The following is a 14,751-nucleotide window of genomic DNA, read 5'->3' on the forward strand; positions in this document are numbered from 1 at the left end:
TGCAAATCAGAATCTCCTATGAACGTGTGCTGTGGTGACACGTGAGTATGCACTATTTTAAGCAAAGCAGAGGTTATTGATCTCGGCTCCGATGGCGACATATCCCATTGGTAAGTATACAATGGCTTGCCACACCCTAATTGTACATACTGACCTGGGATGTCTGGAACGCTGATGACCTTGATTCGTTCCTCTGTAAAATGCAACACAACCCAGTGCACACACCACATGTGTAGCTAACAGATTTACAGGGCAACATTTGGAAAAGAGAAGAGTGATTTTTCTGTCACCGTCTTCTGTGACGACCGACAGTGGCGTGGTATATAATTCCCTTACCACAGCACCTTATGCTCCTACAGTGTCAGTATATCTACCGCTCGATTTCGGGGGCACTTGAAATTCAGTGAAACCTTAGCTCTGGAGCCAACCAAAATGCAATGTTTTTTTTTTTTCTCTCTACCACTTCTAAAATGGTTTCAGGTAAATTCTCAAATGTGCTCACTTCTGTCATATTGAATGCCCTTTGACTGTCTTGTGTTGGTGTGTGTATGTGTGTGTGTAATATAGGGGGTGCATTCACCAGCCTCCAGAATCTCCCCCGTCCCAGCCGCGAGTCACGCTTCATCTTCAACCGCGTCTGTCCAGTGGGTTCCGGTCCCCCTCTTGGTTCGGTACAGTCTTTTGCCCAATGATCGCGGCCCCGCAGTTCCAACACCCCTCGTCTCGAGGGCCTACATTGCGGGGTCCTCTACTCGGAGCTCGGCCTCTGCTCCGAAGGGGACTGCCACGCTCTGCTTCTCCCTCTGCCTCTGTCAAGGCCCTGCTGAGTCTGGAACTGTGCCAGCTGTACCATTTGAAGCTTGTTAGTCAACCCAACTTTATTTCATTATTTCATTATGCTTTTGTCTCCGAGAGTTTCATATTTTCAACATGGACGGCATGCTCTTAAACAGCAGCCAAACGTCCTCTGTCCCAGCCCACACCGCGTTTGCATACTTGACGGCTGATTTCTCCCTCCATGCCGTCCAGGAAACAGGTCTTGAACTGCCGTTCATACGGGGGGAGTCGTTTCGTTCGTTCGGCGGCACCGGCGCAGAGCCCTAGAAAGAGAGAGAGTTGCGTCAACGAGGGGTCAGAATACGAGAGGGTCACGTGGTTCGTGTAGCCGCCGAATAGCTCCAAACCAAGCTTGGCGGGTCATTTAAATGAACTGCTTAGCCGCCATTTCTGGTAACTACTAACCAATATTTTCAGATTTTTACATGTATATATAGATATAGATATAGTCCAATGGGACACCTATTCTATGCGCATGGGTAGGAATTGACGAGCTGTCACGCTTTAAATTACATCGTTAATTTGACTCAAACGTGCTTGTAAAATGGTCATCATTAAAACGTCAACTGTAGCTTCGTACCTGTAAATAAACCTTTGATTAATGCGAGAAACACACCTTCGCCACAGAAATCCTATTGCCCCGGGTCGCCCTGTTTGGAACTATCCGGGGCTCCCATGATCCGCCATTGCTGTTAAATAATTGGCCCATTGACGTCTACGGAGTTGACGTAACTCTCTCTTTCTAGGGCTCTGGACTGGTGGTGCTAGACCGCTGTTTTCCCTGAAAACTTTAGTCAGTCTGTCTAAAAAGTCAGACACAGTCTCTCCAGGCTGCCGTCTACAGACCTTTATTGTCCCCCATCTCATGGTGGCCGGGAAACTGTCTCTTTCGTCCCTCTACATGGCACCAATAATCGGCATTGTCTGTCAGTTATTACGGTCAGTTTCCTCCCGGCTGTACCTGCCTGGAGTGGAGGCGTGGCGGTCGCCGGGCTCGGCGTGACTCGGGCCTCTGGATATAGACGGGCAGGCTGCCGTCGGTCTGCGGCTGGTTGCTGCTGATCTACGGGTCTCTGACGAGCGGCTGAGACGGGGAAAGAGATCCAGGTCCTTCTGTGAAAGCTGAGGACAGTGATTAATTGCCCCCCCCTCCCTCCACCCTTATATCTCTTCTCGCTATTCCTTTGCCTATTTCATTTCTCAGCATCCTCTTTCCACAACCTCAACACGCTCCAATCCACTTTTCGTTGTCCTTTTTATCTCGCTTTCATATTTTCCCATCTTATCCTTATCCTGCAGTTTATTATTTTTGCAACTGTTTTTTTTTCCCGCAGCTGTTTTGCATTAAAACTACCAGTTTCAGGACACCAAATTTCTTTCTCCACATTGAAAGCTGTTTTACAGGAGTCATCAGAATAAGTGTTGCTGCCTGCCCATGTGAATCTCTGCTGGCATGCACGGGATTTTCCGGGGTTAATCAGGGCTTCGGGGTATATGGGTGTTGGGTTATTTTAGTTTTTAAATGCCGTCTGTTTGTGCTCTGCGTGTTCGGTGTAGCATTTGTGTGCTGTGAAAAACAAATTTCTTCTCCGAGAGTGCCCAAGTTTCTATCTGTCTCTCACTGTCGCCTCCGCAGACCGACGCGGCCTTGATGTATGACGCCGTCTTCATGGTCGCCATCGCGTCTCAGCGGGCCACGCAGATGACAGTCAGCTCTCTGCAGTGTCACCGGCATAAACCCTGGCGTTTTGGTCCACGTTTCATGAATCTCTTTAAAGAGGTGAGTGTCGGGGGCTTGGATACGGAGCGCCGGCGTACTGCTACGTCGTTAGCATATTGTGCTACTTTTTGCTCGGCTGAAGGCCGGCTTCCCTCTCGGCCCTGTCCTGCTCATATACAGCGTGACGCTGTGTTGTGTGCGCTGTAAATGTTTATAAGCGGGACGTATGCGGCCTCGCCTGATTGGCAGACGGGATGCCGACAGCCAGAAATGAGGCCTTTGATGCGTTACTGTTTTGATCTCCTAAGTCTTAAATCCAGTTGAGAACCATTGCCTGCCATGGAGAAGGAGCAGCATCATTCAGTCCTCCAGCCTGTATTTCCCTGGTCATGGTACTCATAGGCTCTCTCTCTCTCTCTCTCTCTCTCGCTCTCTCTCTCTCTCTCTCTCTCTCTCTCTCTCTCTCTCTCTCTCTCTCTCTCTCTCTCTCTCTCTCTCTCTCTCTCTCTCTCTCTCTCTCGCTCTCTCTCACTCTCTCTCTCGATCTTTCGCTCTTTCACTCCCTTTCGCTCTTTCACTCTCTCTTGCTCTCTCACGCTCGCTCGCTCTCTCTCTCTCGATCTTTCGCTCTTTCACTCCCTTTCACTCTCTCTTTCGCTTTCTTTCGCTCTTTCACTCTCTCGCTCTCTCTTTCTCTCTCTTTCACTCTCTCTTGCTCTCTCTCTCTTGCTCTCTCACACTCGCTCTCTCTCGATCTTTCGCTCTTTCACTCTCTTTCGCTCTCTTTCGCTTTCTTTTGCTCTTTCGCTCTCTTTCAGTCTTTCTCGCTCTCTCTCTCTTTCGGTCTCTTTCACTCTTTCGCTCTCTCTTTTGCTCGCTTTAACTCTATCGCTCTCTCTTTCTCTCTCTTTCGCTCTCTCTTTCGCTCGCTTTAACTCTATCGCTCTCTCTTTCTCTCTCTTTCGCTCTCTCTTTCTCTCTCTTTCGCTCTCTCTTGCTCTCTCTCTCTTGCTCTCTCACGCTCGCTCTCTCTCGATCTTTCGCTCTTTCGCTCTCTTTCACTCTCTCTTTCGCTTTCTTTCGCTCTTTCGCTCTCTTTCACTCTTTCTCGCTCTTTCTCTCTTTCGCTCTCTTTCACTCTTTCGCTCGCTTTCACTCTTTCTCGCTCTCTCTCTCTTTCGCTCTCTTTGACTCTTTCGCTCGCTTTCACTCTTTCTCGCTCTCTCTCTCTTTCGCTCTCTTTGACTCTTTCGCTCGCTTTCACTCTTTCTCGCTCTCTCTCTCTTTCGCTCTCTTTCACTCTTTCTCGCTGTCTCTCTCTTTCGCTCTCTTTCACTCTTTCGCTCTCTCTTTCTCTCTCTTGCTCTGTCTCTGTCTCTCTCTCTGTCTGTCTGTCTGTCTGTCTGTCTGTCTGTCTGTCTGTCTGTCTGTCTGTCTGTCTGTCTGTCTGTCTGTCTGTCTGTCTGTCTGTCTGTCTGTCTGTCTCTCTCTGTCTCTCTCCTCTTCAGGTATTTGTCATTGTTTGTCACTGCCCGTCCTTTGAGGCACCCGTCCTGTGGTATTTATCGCGTGATAGATGCTTTTTGAAGGATCGCCTGGGAGAGAGCAGTAAGCGGCAACACTCAGCCAGCAATTTAAAAGGTGTTTTAAGCTCCAGCAGAAGTCCGTGAGAGAACGGAGGCTGCAGCTTTAGTGTCAGTAACAAAAATGGCCCAATTAATTCTGATACCCTGTAACCTGAACGTTTCCTCTCAGCTTCGGTGAGCACGATGCACCCTTAACTGCGTTATACAGATTGTTCATGGGGCGGCGTGGCTCAAGAGGTAGAGTGGGTCGTCCAGCAATCGGAAGACCGCTGGTTTGATCCCCAGCTCCTGCGGCAAGCGTGTCAAAGTGTCCTCGAGCAAGACACTGAACCCCTAACTGCTCCCGATGAGCAGGTTGGCACCTTGCGTGGCAGCCTTCGCCATCGGCGTGTGAACGTATGGATGAATGAGAGGCGTAAAGTGCTTCGAGTGGTCGGTAGACTAGAAAAACGCTTTACAAAATGCGGTCCATTTGCCATTGTGCGGTTTACTCCATATCAATCGAAGAAGAATAATCGACACTTTTCTATTGAGAATTTCATGAGATACACACAAGCACCCACACAGTACACAGGGACACCTTTGGCCTTCTTCTGTGGCGTACAGTAAGTGCAGAGAGGTGCTCGCTTCACGGCAGTAAGTGCAATATGGAGTCTTCCCGATTGCTTGTCTGCTGCCGGCTCATTTCAGACACACTCCATGTCCTTCTGAGACAGGAGGTTTTGTATAACCTACTTTGACTTGTCACTCAGTCTCCGGCTTTTGTCACTGCAACTGCGAAAGCCCTCACAGCAAGTATCATGGATCCAATGGAGTCAGACACGCGGAGAAAAAAGGTCATCTTAAAAAACCCCATTTCGTCTGATATGTTATTTTTGGGAATGTTATTTTTCTCGAGTTAGTCGGAAAAATAGGGATTCCTCCAGAAATGACTTGACAGCACCTCAGAGCGAGGCTAGACAGGACAGATGTTCAGAAGAGCACCACCAAGATTACAAATGGCCTCCACGAAACCGCTTGTTAGCATTCAGAGGCATTTGAAATAAACGGAGATAAAATATGCCAGCCCGTTGGCGTCTCCCGATCTCTTGTTCTGAGAAGAGCATGGTTTTAAGATTCAGTACTGTATCAGATGACATTTAAAAGTGGGTATTATGCTGATATGTGTTGCCATCTACTCCTCATACTCCTAAAGCTGAGAACGCGATGCAAAAACGGTAAAATGGCCGAATTACTATTGCAACTTTTTTTTTTTCCTCTTAATTCTCATTTGGCGGTAGCCATAGCAATTCATCTTATCTGTGCCGTGTCTATGAGTATTTAATAACTGCCATTAAATGTGGTGGATCTCACAAGATGAGACCCACATCCCAGTATTCTGTTTCCTTCCATGGCATTTTGGCAAATACATGTATCATGGTTTTCCAGGACAGGTTTGTTTTTGGGGGGGGGGTGTCTCCCTTTTTTGGGGGGGGGATTTCCCCTTTTTTATCCCCAGTTGTACCCGGCCAATTACCCCACTCTTCCGAGTCGCTGCTCCATCCCCCTCTGCTGACCCGGGGAGGGCTGCAGACTACCACGTCTCCTCCGATACATGTGGAGTCGCCAGCCGCTTCTTTTCACCTGACAGTGAGGAGTTTCGCCGGGGGGGGGGGGGCGTAGCGCTTGGGAGGATCATGCTACTACACGCGCTAGTGTAGTGACCAGGGGCCTCGTGTCAGTCGTTACTATGGGCAAATTTGTTCTTACACACCCATGGGATTTTTTAGCCCTGAAGTTTGTCTCAGGGACCAGTGTAGAACCTGGGTAGCCCCTGAATTTAGACACCGTTTGGCTAACACCGATGTCTTTGCAGGCCCGGGTGATTGCTCATTGCAAGAGGTAGACAATAGATGCTAGGAGGAAGGAATTACAAATAACCATCATGCTTTGCTACTGCCTGTCAGACAATCCTCGGGTTTGTCTGACAGGTGTGCAAGAACAAATTTGCCCGTAGTAACGATTGATATATGAGGCCCCAGGGCACATACCTACATCCAGCTTCCCACCCGCAGACACGGCTAATTGTGTCTGTAGGGACGCCCGGCCAAGCCGGAGCTAATATGGGGATTCGAACGGGCTATCCCTGTGTCGGTAGGCAACGGAATAGACCACTACGCTGCCCAGATACCTAGGGCAGGTTTAAGTTCAACATTTATTTTGGCCAGAGATGGGTTTTTTTTTAGGCCAGACCAATCCTGCAAGTTGATCATGGTGATCTTTCTCCAGATTAGATCCAGCCTCACTCTTATGAAATCAAAAGCGATAACAAAACAGGCAACGTTTTGGCTGAGAAACACATCAGTGACCATTTTTCTTCTGCAAATAGTTACACCCATATGCACCCAGGATGTAGCCATAGCCCTACTCTTATGGGTGCACATAAATTGGAGGGTGATGTATCCTTCTTCCAGTTGCCAACAAAACCGAGCAGTTGAGTGCTCAACCTGTCTGTCTGTCTGTCTGTCTGCCATCGGGGACGTTTCTCCCCCATGCTGCCAGTTCCTCCTACAGGAGTTCGCCCCCGAGACTTCAATTAGACTCCGCATATACATGAAACGAAGGCCGCCTTACATATACTGTTGTTGTCGTTTTGTTTTTTTAAGTCTTCTGAATCTTGTCCTTCTGCTTCTCTTTAGGCCCAGTGGGATGGACTGACAGGTCATATTGTTCTCAATAAGACAGATGGCCTGAGGAGAGACTTTAATTTGGACATCATCAGTCTCAAAGAGGACGGCACCACAAGGGTGCGTACAGAGAAACGGAGCAGCCAATTACCCCACGCTCATGCTGCTTCCATGCACGAGCATGCACATGGGAGCATATGGTGGTGACGTGTTCGTGTGTAAAAGAGTTTTTCTCCCCCCCCACCCACCTCCACCTGCACGGTTCATTGTTATACGGTCTCATTTTTTTGCATTCACAGCTGACAATGCTTGTAACAACTGAATGTGTGCCTCATGCAGCCCATTCTCTGTCTCCACCTTATCCTCTTCACTCTCTCAAAAGGGCTTTGTGGAGGCTGGAAGTCGCCTTAATAAACGGTGGACCAAGGTTCGTGTCCGTGCCCTATCGGGCTGACGCCTTTGTGGGTTTACACCCCCTTTTCCCCCCAGCTCGCCTCTCCGAGAAAACCTCAGTGTCTGTACTCACCTTGTTTCCCCGTCCCTTTTCACCGTTTTCTCCTTGTGTGCCGCGATGCTATGTATCCGGCATTGCTACCCCCCCCCCCCACCTCCACCTCCACCACCACCACCACCACCCTGCGAGATATCACTAACTGCAGAGCTTGTTTTACTTACATGAATATGTCCCTGCAAGCAGGAGAGCTTGTCATTAGAGGAGGGTACAGGCCTCCTTGCCTGCCTGGCAAGGAGGTGAGAACGCAGCATATGTCTGGGCAGAGAAGTGGTGATTTACACTATAAGTTTAATTCCACTCAAGATGTTTAGCCCCTCAGAGCCTCCCCTTGGAGGAAGTGCCACTATATGGCAAAGCTGCTCACATAAAACGCTCTATTTTATGGTCCCGATAAATCAATTATCAAGCCGTGGCCGCCATGTTAGTTCTTGAGCACTGGTGTGTTAAACACACCGTGGAGATGATGGCTGAGACCAAACACAGTCAGAGCAGCTGGGGAAGGGGGCGTCCGGGTGGCGTGGCGGTCTCTTCCGTTGCCTACCGACACGGGGCTCGCCGGTTCGAATCCCCGTGTTACCTCCGGTTTGGTCGGGCATCCCTACAGACACAGTTGGGGAAGCTTGGTCAGAGGGGGGGGATAGCGTGACCCTCCCACGCGCTACATCCCCCTGGTGAAACTCCTCCCTGTCATGTGAAAAGTTGCGGCTGGCGACTCCACGTGTATGGGAGGAGGCACGTGGTAGTCTGCAGCCCCTCCCCGGATCGGCAGAGGGGGTGGAGCAGCGACCGGGACGGCTCGGAGGAGTGGGGTAATTGGCCGGGTACAATTGGGGAGAAAAGGGGGGGGGGGGGTCAAAAAAAGTTGCTGGGGAAACTACTCATGTGCATTTACATTTAAACCTTGTGGACATTGCAGTTCCTCCTCTTAACGCCTCCTCTTTGGCGTCCCTCCCCTGCACAGTGTTATGAGGTTTCTTGTCTAATTGGCTTTTCTTTTATTGAGACGTGTCTTGGCACTCAGGAAGAACTTTAACGCGCAGTGTTTGAGAGACCGTCCCTGTTTGTTTTTATAGCCCGCTTTTCTTTTCGGGAACATTTCTGTCAGGCACGTAAGTTTGAACCCCGAGCTCAGTGGGGATGAAAGCCGTCTCCGTTTGCCGTTTGGTTGGCGCAAACTGAATTTCATTATAAGCCCTGAATTTCAGTGGCCCGGTCAGGCCAGCTTAATATTTGGGAGAGCTTCAAAGAAATACAGAAAAATGAAGGGAACGCAAAGACAGTACGTGTTTCCATTGCGGATGGCGTTTGAACAACTTCGAGCCCATACTGGAAGAAAAATCATAAAATTTGATGGCAGAATCCCCGTGTTACCTCCGGCTTGGTCGGATGTGGGTATGTGCCCTGGTCGCTGCACTAGCGCCTCGTCTGGTCAGTCAGGGCACTTGTTCGGGGGGGGGGGGTAATGGGGGAATAGCGTGATCCTCCCACGTGCTACGTCCTCCTGGTGAAACTCCTCACTGTCAGGTGAAAAGAAGCGGCTGGCGACTCCACGTGTATCGGAGGAGGCATGTGGTGGTCTGCAGCCCTCCCCGGGTCGGTAGAGGGGGTGGAGCGGCGTTAGATGGCAGGTTCTGCATTACATGGTTTGGAAAGTTATGCTAATGCACTTATAAATGTTCATTGAGGGCAAAACATTAGGTATGCCTTCCCAATGTCATGTTGCACCTCTTTTACCTAAGAGCTGCATCAGTTTGATGGACAACAAGGTGCTGAAATTCAATGGGGATGTTGGTCCATACTGACTCCAGTGCCTCCCACTGTTGTGCTGTGTTGGCTGGTTGTGGACCTTTACTCTGGATGGCTCGTTCTATTTCATTCCATCCATCCATCCATCCATCCATTCTCCAAACTCACTTAATCCAATTCAGAATTCCCCTGAAGTGCTCAGAGGAAACCCACATAAACACGGGGAGAACATGTACCACTCTACACAGATGAGCTAGAACTGATCCCAAGACCCTTTTACTGTGATATAGCTGTGCTAAACACCAAGCCATGCTATCCCCTGGACACTAAGCTGTGTTGAGATGTGGTGACTGGGCTGGCCACTGCATGAATCAGAATATATTTTTATGTTATGTGGTCATCCCTGGACAATCGGCCCCAAGGCATGAGGGGTTGTTTGGCTAAAAGAAAATGACCTTTCACAAATGAATTACAAGAGGAAGGCAGCTATGTTCAGATACCTTGTGTAGCATTTAAAGATGGCCCCGCTTTCATTAGGGTGCCCGCATAAGATGTGTTGGTCCTGGGTTCGACGTTAAACTGCAACCGTCGGGTCGTCGGCGACTAACCCGGCACCCCCACTTCAACCCTTGGGTTGTTGTGAGGTGGGTGTGTGGATCCCCACTCACTCACTCACTCACTTACTCATCTAGCGTTGTCCTTGTGGGCGTTAGCTGCTCGCACTGCCTGCCTGATGACGTTGCCCCCATCTGTCCCTGTCTCTTATGGCGTTGAAAATGTCAGCCATAGAGTGTCCGCCATGACCCACCACCACCATGTCATGGTGGACCCCCAGCAGGACTAAAAACAAAACCTGTCAAAGGGCGGATGAGTTCCTCTGTGAACCAACGGCCATCCGTACCTGGAGAGGAGATAGGGACCACCAGGTACTCCCCTTACCGAAACACAATGATGGCTCAACTGAGACTTGTTGAGGCCTCAGCTGTGCTCCTACAACCTCCATAGGTTATGGAAATGATGATGATGATGATGATGATGATAGGATCTGTGTGAAAAAACACCAGCCCACATTGTGGATGACATGATTAACTCACAATTTGTTCTCCGTATCGTAGAGTTCTCCTATTGGGGTGAAACAGCAAGAGATGGGACTTGTCAAACAGTTGTTCTTTTACAGTTTTCAAGCCCTCCGTGTTCTGGTTCTTTTTCTGCTGGAGCTGCAGTTTCTTTTTTCTTTTTTGCTGAAAAAGAAGTGTAAATCTGTAAGCTTGCGGATTGTCAAGCCATTTTATAGTCACGGAGCAATAGGTTGTGCATTTGTATACTGGACTTTTAGCACCACTGCTGTACCAGACTGTCAGTCCAGTAACTGTAGACCATCTGTTGCTCTGCAGAAGTCCTGCCAGTCCTCCTTCCACTCAATCCATCAATGAGCTGATTTTTTTGTCTACCGGCTCGCTGGATGTCTTGGATGACTGAACGTCCTGCGGGTAGCGGACCCGTACGGATGAATGGGGCACACCGTTGGGTGAAAATCCCAGCAGTGTTGCGAGTCTTGACTCACTCAAATTCCCATGTCTCTGTTGTCTCTAATCCAGCTGACTTGTCTGCTCTTCATTTCCATTTTCTCAAGTTGCATTTACCAGGAATCAAAGCTTTTGCGTGGGTTCACCTTGCTAGTCTATTTCAGGGGACGTGAGACCATCCCTGCTGTTTTGTACATTCTGTTAATAATCTCTCACTGTAGGTTGCCAACGAATAGCTGGCAAATGGTGTCTGTCAGCCGTGATGAGAAGTACTACGTTTCATTGTTTTCGTGCAGAAACTGAGTTGGGTTAATTGGGGAGAAAATCTTGTTTTACCGCTCGCTTGATTGAATAAAATAAGTAACCCCTGCCCCGGCTAAGGCACTTAACTCTGTTGGTCTGTTGGATCACTTTCATGAGCCCCCGTGACCTTTGCACTCCTCTTAACCAGTGAAGGGATTTGAAAGGGTCAAAATCCAGCCACCAGATGCTTACTCTAATCTGATAACTGTCCGGATTATTCCCCCCGGTCGGAGGAACCAAACACAAGTTCACAGCTGCTGTCCCAATATGACAGGGCGAAACAGCATCTCTTCCCCTCTTTCCATCCCTCTCTCCTTCCTATTTCACACTGTTCCTTTTAATGTGATGTTTATTTCCTTTTTTATGTCATTTTCAAGCAGTTTCTGTGTAGAGGGTCATGATTTAAAGTGGCATTTCCCTCTGCTGTTGGTAGGGTCCCAATCAAGATTCAAAAAGAGAGAATACTACAATGGCAGGTGTCCTTGTCATTATGAAATATATCTTTATAATCCATCATAAAGAAAATAATATCAGGGCCAACACGGGGAGCGCCAGTTCAGATCCCCGTGTTGCCTCCAGCTTGACCGGGCGTCTCTGCAGACACAATTGGACATGTCTGCGGGTGGGGAGCCGGACGTGGGTATGTGCCCTGGTCGCTGCACTAGCGCCTCCTCTGGAGCTGGAAATGTGACCAATACTAAAGAATGCGGTCACCTCACAGCAAGAAGGCCGCACAGTGGTGCAGTGCTTAGCGCGGTCGCTTCACAGCAAGTAGGTCTTGGGTTCGAACCCCGGGGTTGTCCAACCTTGGGGGTCATCCTCTGTGTGGAGTTTGCATGTTGTCTGCGTGTTTTTCCTTCGGGTGCTCCGGTTTCCTCCCACAGTCCAAAGACATGTAGGTCAGGTGAATCGGCCGTACTAAATTGTCCCTAGGTGTGAATGTGTTTGTGTCAGGCCTGTGATGGACCGGCGGCCTGTCCAGGGTGTCTCCCCGCCTGCCACCCAATGACTGCTGGGATAGGCTCCAGCATCCTACTTAGGATAAGCTGCTTGGATAATGGATGGACTACAGAATGCCATGCTCCAGCAAGACTCTCACTCATTTTTAATTTTGCTGTTCACCAACGAACCACAACACTGCTCTGAACTGTTATTGGAGCAATTTCTGAAACAAATCGAGCAACAATCTCAGATGTAATCAGAATTTCATTCTACACAAGTATTGGCCCTGGGCATGAATCTACATCTCCTACATGTTGCTGGTTATTCCAGCACACGTGTATGTTTCGGTAAAGTTCGAATCTTGTTTGTCCGTCCAGATCGCTGTGTGGAACTCGTACACAGGTCTGAATCTTACGGAGAGGTCCAGCCGAGACAAGAACAACAACGTGACGGACTCCCTCGCCAACAGGACGCTCATCGTCACCACCATACTGGTGAGGGATGGGGGGGGGACAGGGAAGAGTACATACCGGTACTTTGTAGAAGAAAAGTATTGGAGAATTTAAAAAAAACCGGAGGGGCGTCCGGGTATTCCGTTGCCTACCAACACGGGGGTCGCCGGTTCGAATCCCCGTGTTACCTCCGGCTTGGTTGGGCGTCCCTACAGACATAATTGGCTGTGTGTGCGGGTGGGAAGCCGGATGTGGGTGTATGTCCTGGTCGCTGCACTAGCGCCTCCTCTGGTCGGTCGGGAACTGGGGGGAATAGCGTGATCCTCCCACACGCTACGTCCCCCTGGTGAAACTCCTCACTGTCAGGTGAAAAGAAGCAGCTGGCAACTCCAGATGTATCGGAGGAAGCATGTGGTAGTCTGCAGCCCTCCCCGGCTCAGCAGAGGGGGTGGAGCAGCCACCGGGATGGCTTGGAAGAGTGGGGTAAATTGGCCAAGTACAATTAGGGAGAAAATGGGGGGGGGGGGCAACAGAACAGGAAACAGCTCGAGAAAGTTGCGTAATAGTGGGGAGGTGTTTAATATATTAGACAATTTCCACTACATTACTGAAAATACAGCTCCATATATCTTCCCAAATACATATATACACACTCCTTACACAGGGGACAAACAATGTCAAGAGAAGGGACGCGGAGAATGAGCATGTGTTTAAATCAACCATCATTTTGATATTTCTTCTTCCTTTGTTGCACAGGAAAACCCTTATGTGATGTATAAGAAGTCGGATAAGGAGCTGGTGGGTAATGACCGTTTCGAGGGCTACTGTCTGGACCTGTTGAAAGAGCTCTCCAACATCTTGGGCTTCACGTACGAGGTCAAACTGGTGGCCGATGGGAAATATGGCGCCCAGAATGACAAGGGGGAGTGGAACGGGATGGTCCGCGAGCTCATCGACCATGTGGGTTGAGACGGCAGGATCAAATACTACGTGTCTAATAGTTGCCTATTTTAAACCATGGTGGCATCATTTCCATTATGTTCTCGCAGCTGGTGTCAGCGTATCAGTTTTAGAAAAAGAAGACATATTTTGAGTTTGAGTTTAGTCTTTCTGACTTGTATTATAATGCGGACTGGACAGTTTAAAATAAAAGATGATATACATATGATCCAAAAAGTTCATGATTAAAAACCTAGCCCTATCATATTTTCAAAATTACTGGTTTTATTATAAAGCCAGATGCTGCACGAGATGGTGGAGTTTCAGTCTGTTTGTTCTTCTTTTTAACAATGACAGCTGGTTGTTGTTTTTTTAATGAAGAAGTCCGCCAGTCCTCTCTTCCTTACTGGGAAGGAGGATGGTGATGGTTAGACTGGTGTATGGTCTTGGCCAGCTGAACAGCCCAACTCCACCTGCCCCTTGGCTGACCGACTCAGTACGTACTGACAGACGGAGCCTGAGAGTGGCAGAGCACAAATGGAGAAAAGACAAACTCCCAGTGGACCTTCTCAACTTCCAGTCTCTTCTTTCCACTTTTTCCTCCGCCCTTTCTGCTGCTAAGGCTGCCTTCTATCGCTCTAGAATCCTATCCTCTGCCTCTAATCCTAAGAAACTCTTTGAAACCTTCTCTACACTTCTTCAACCCCCACCTCCTCCTCCTCCTACTTCCTCCCTTCTCCCTGATGACTTCGCTAACTTTTTTGACAAGAAGGTTAACGACATCAGATCCTCCTTTTCTCACCACCCGTTTAGTGCTGCTTGCAGTATCCCACCCTCTGCGCCGTCCCTCACCTCTCCATGTCCCACCCTATCCCACCTCGCTCCCCTCTCCCCCGATGAGGTTCTAAACCTCATCACATCCAGTCGCCCCACCACATGCTCCCTTGACCCGCCCCCCCCCTCTTCTTCAGTCTATAGCACCTGAACTCCTTCCCTATCTAACCCACCTCATCAACACCTCCCTCCAGGCAGGATGCTTTCCATCAGCCTTCAAGACTGCTAGAGTCAAACCCCCCTCTCAAGAAACCATCACTTAACCCCTCTGACGTCAGAAACTACAGACCAGTTTCCCTTCTACCTTTTCTATCCAAAACTTTCGAACATGCTGTCTTTAACCCACTTTCTTTGTACCTCCACCAGAACAACCTCCTGGACCCCAACCAGTCTGGGTTCAGGGTGGGTCATTTGACAGAGACGGTTCTCCTTACAGTGACAGAATTGCTGCACTCTGCAAGAGCAAACTCTCTCTCCTCTGTCCTGGTACTCCTGGACCTGTCAGCTGCATTCGACACAGTGAACCATCAGATCCTCCTCTCTACCCTCGAGAGGCTTGGTGTCACAGGCTCTGCACTTTCAATGTTTGCAACCTACCTGACGGGTCGCTCCTACCAGGTGACATGGAGGGGATCTGTGTCGGAGCCTCGCAGACTGACTACAGGTGTTCCACAGGGTTCGCTTCT

General features: G+C 49.2%; 1 protein-coding gene across 1 annotated transcript in view; it reads left to right on the forward strand.

The window, feature by feature from the left end:
* The window catches only part of LOC130116426 (glutamate receptor ionotropic, kainate 1-like), a 41,715-nt gene that overhangs the window by 3,816 nt on the left and 23,148 nt on the right, over positions 1-14,751 (forward strand). The window contains exons 2-7 of the mRNA XM_056284337.1: positions 568-671; positions 2,474-2,617; positions 6,822-6,929; positions 7,192-7,236; positions 12,218-12,334; positions 13,049-13,252. Coding sequence (XP_056140312.1) covers positions 568-671; positions 2,474-2,617; positions 6,822-6,929; positions 7,192-7,236; positions 12,218-12,334; positions 13,049-13,252 — 722 coding nt within the window. The remainder of the gene's footprint in view (positions 1-567; positions 672-2,473; positions 2,618-6,821; positions 6,930-7,191; positions 7,237-12,217; positions 12,335-13,048; positions 13,253-14,751) is intronic.

Source organism: Lampris incognitus, chromosome 8, assembly GCF_029633865.1.
Source record: "Lampris incognitus isolate fLamInc1 chromosome 8, fLamInc1.hap2, whole genome shotgun sequence".
In the NCBI taxonomy this organism is placed as follows: domain Eukaryota; kingdom Metazoa; phylum Chordata; class Actinopteri; order Lampriformes; family Lampridae; genus Lampris; species Lampris incognitus.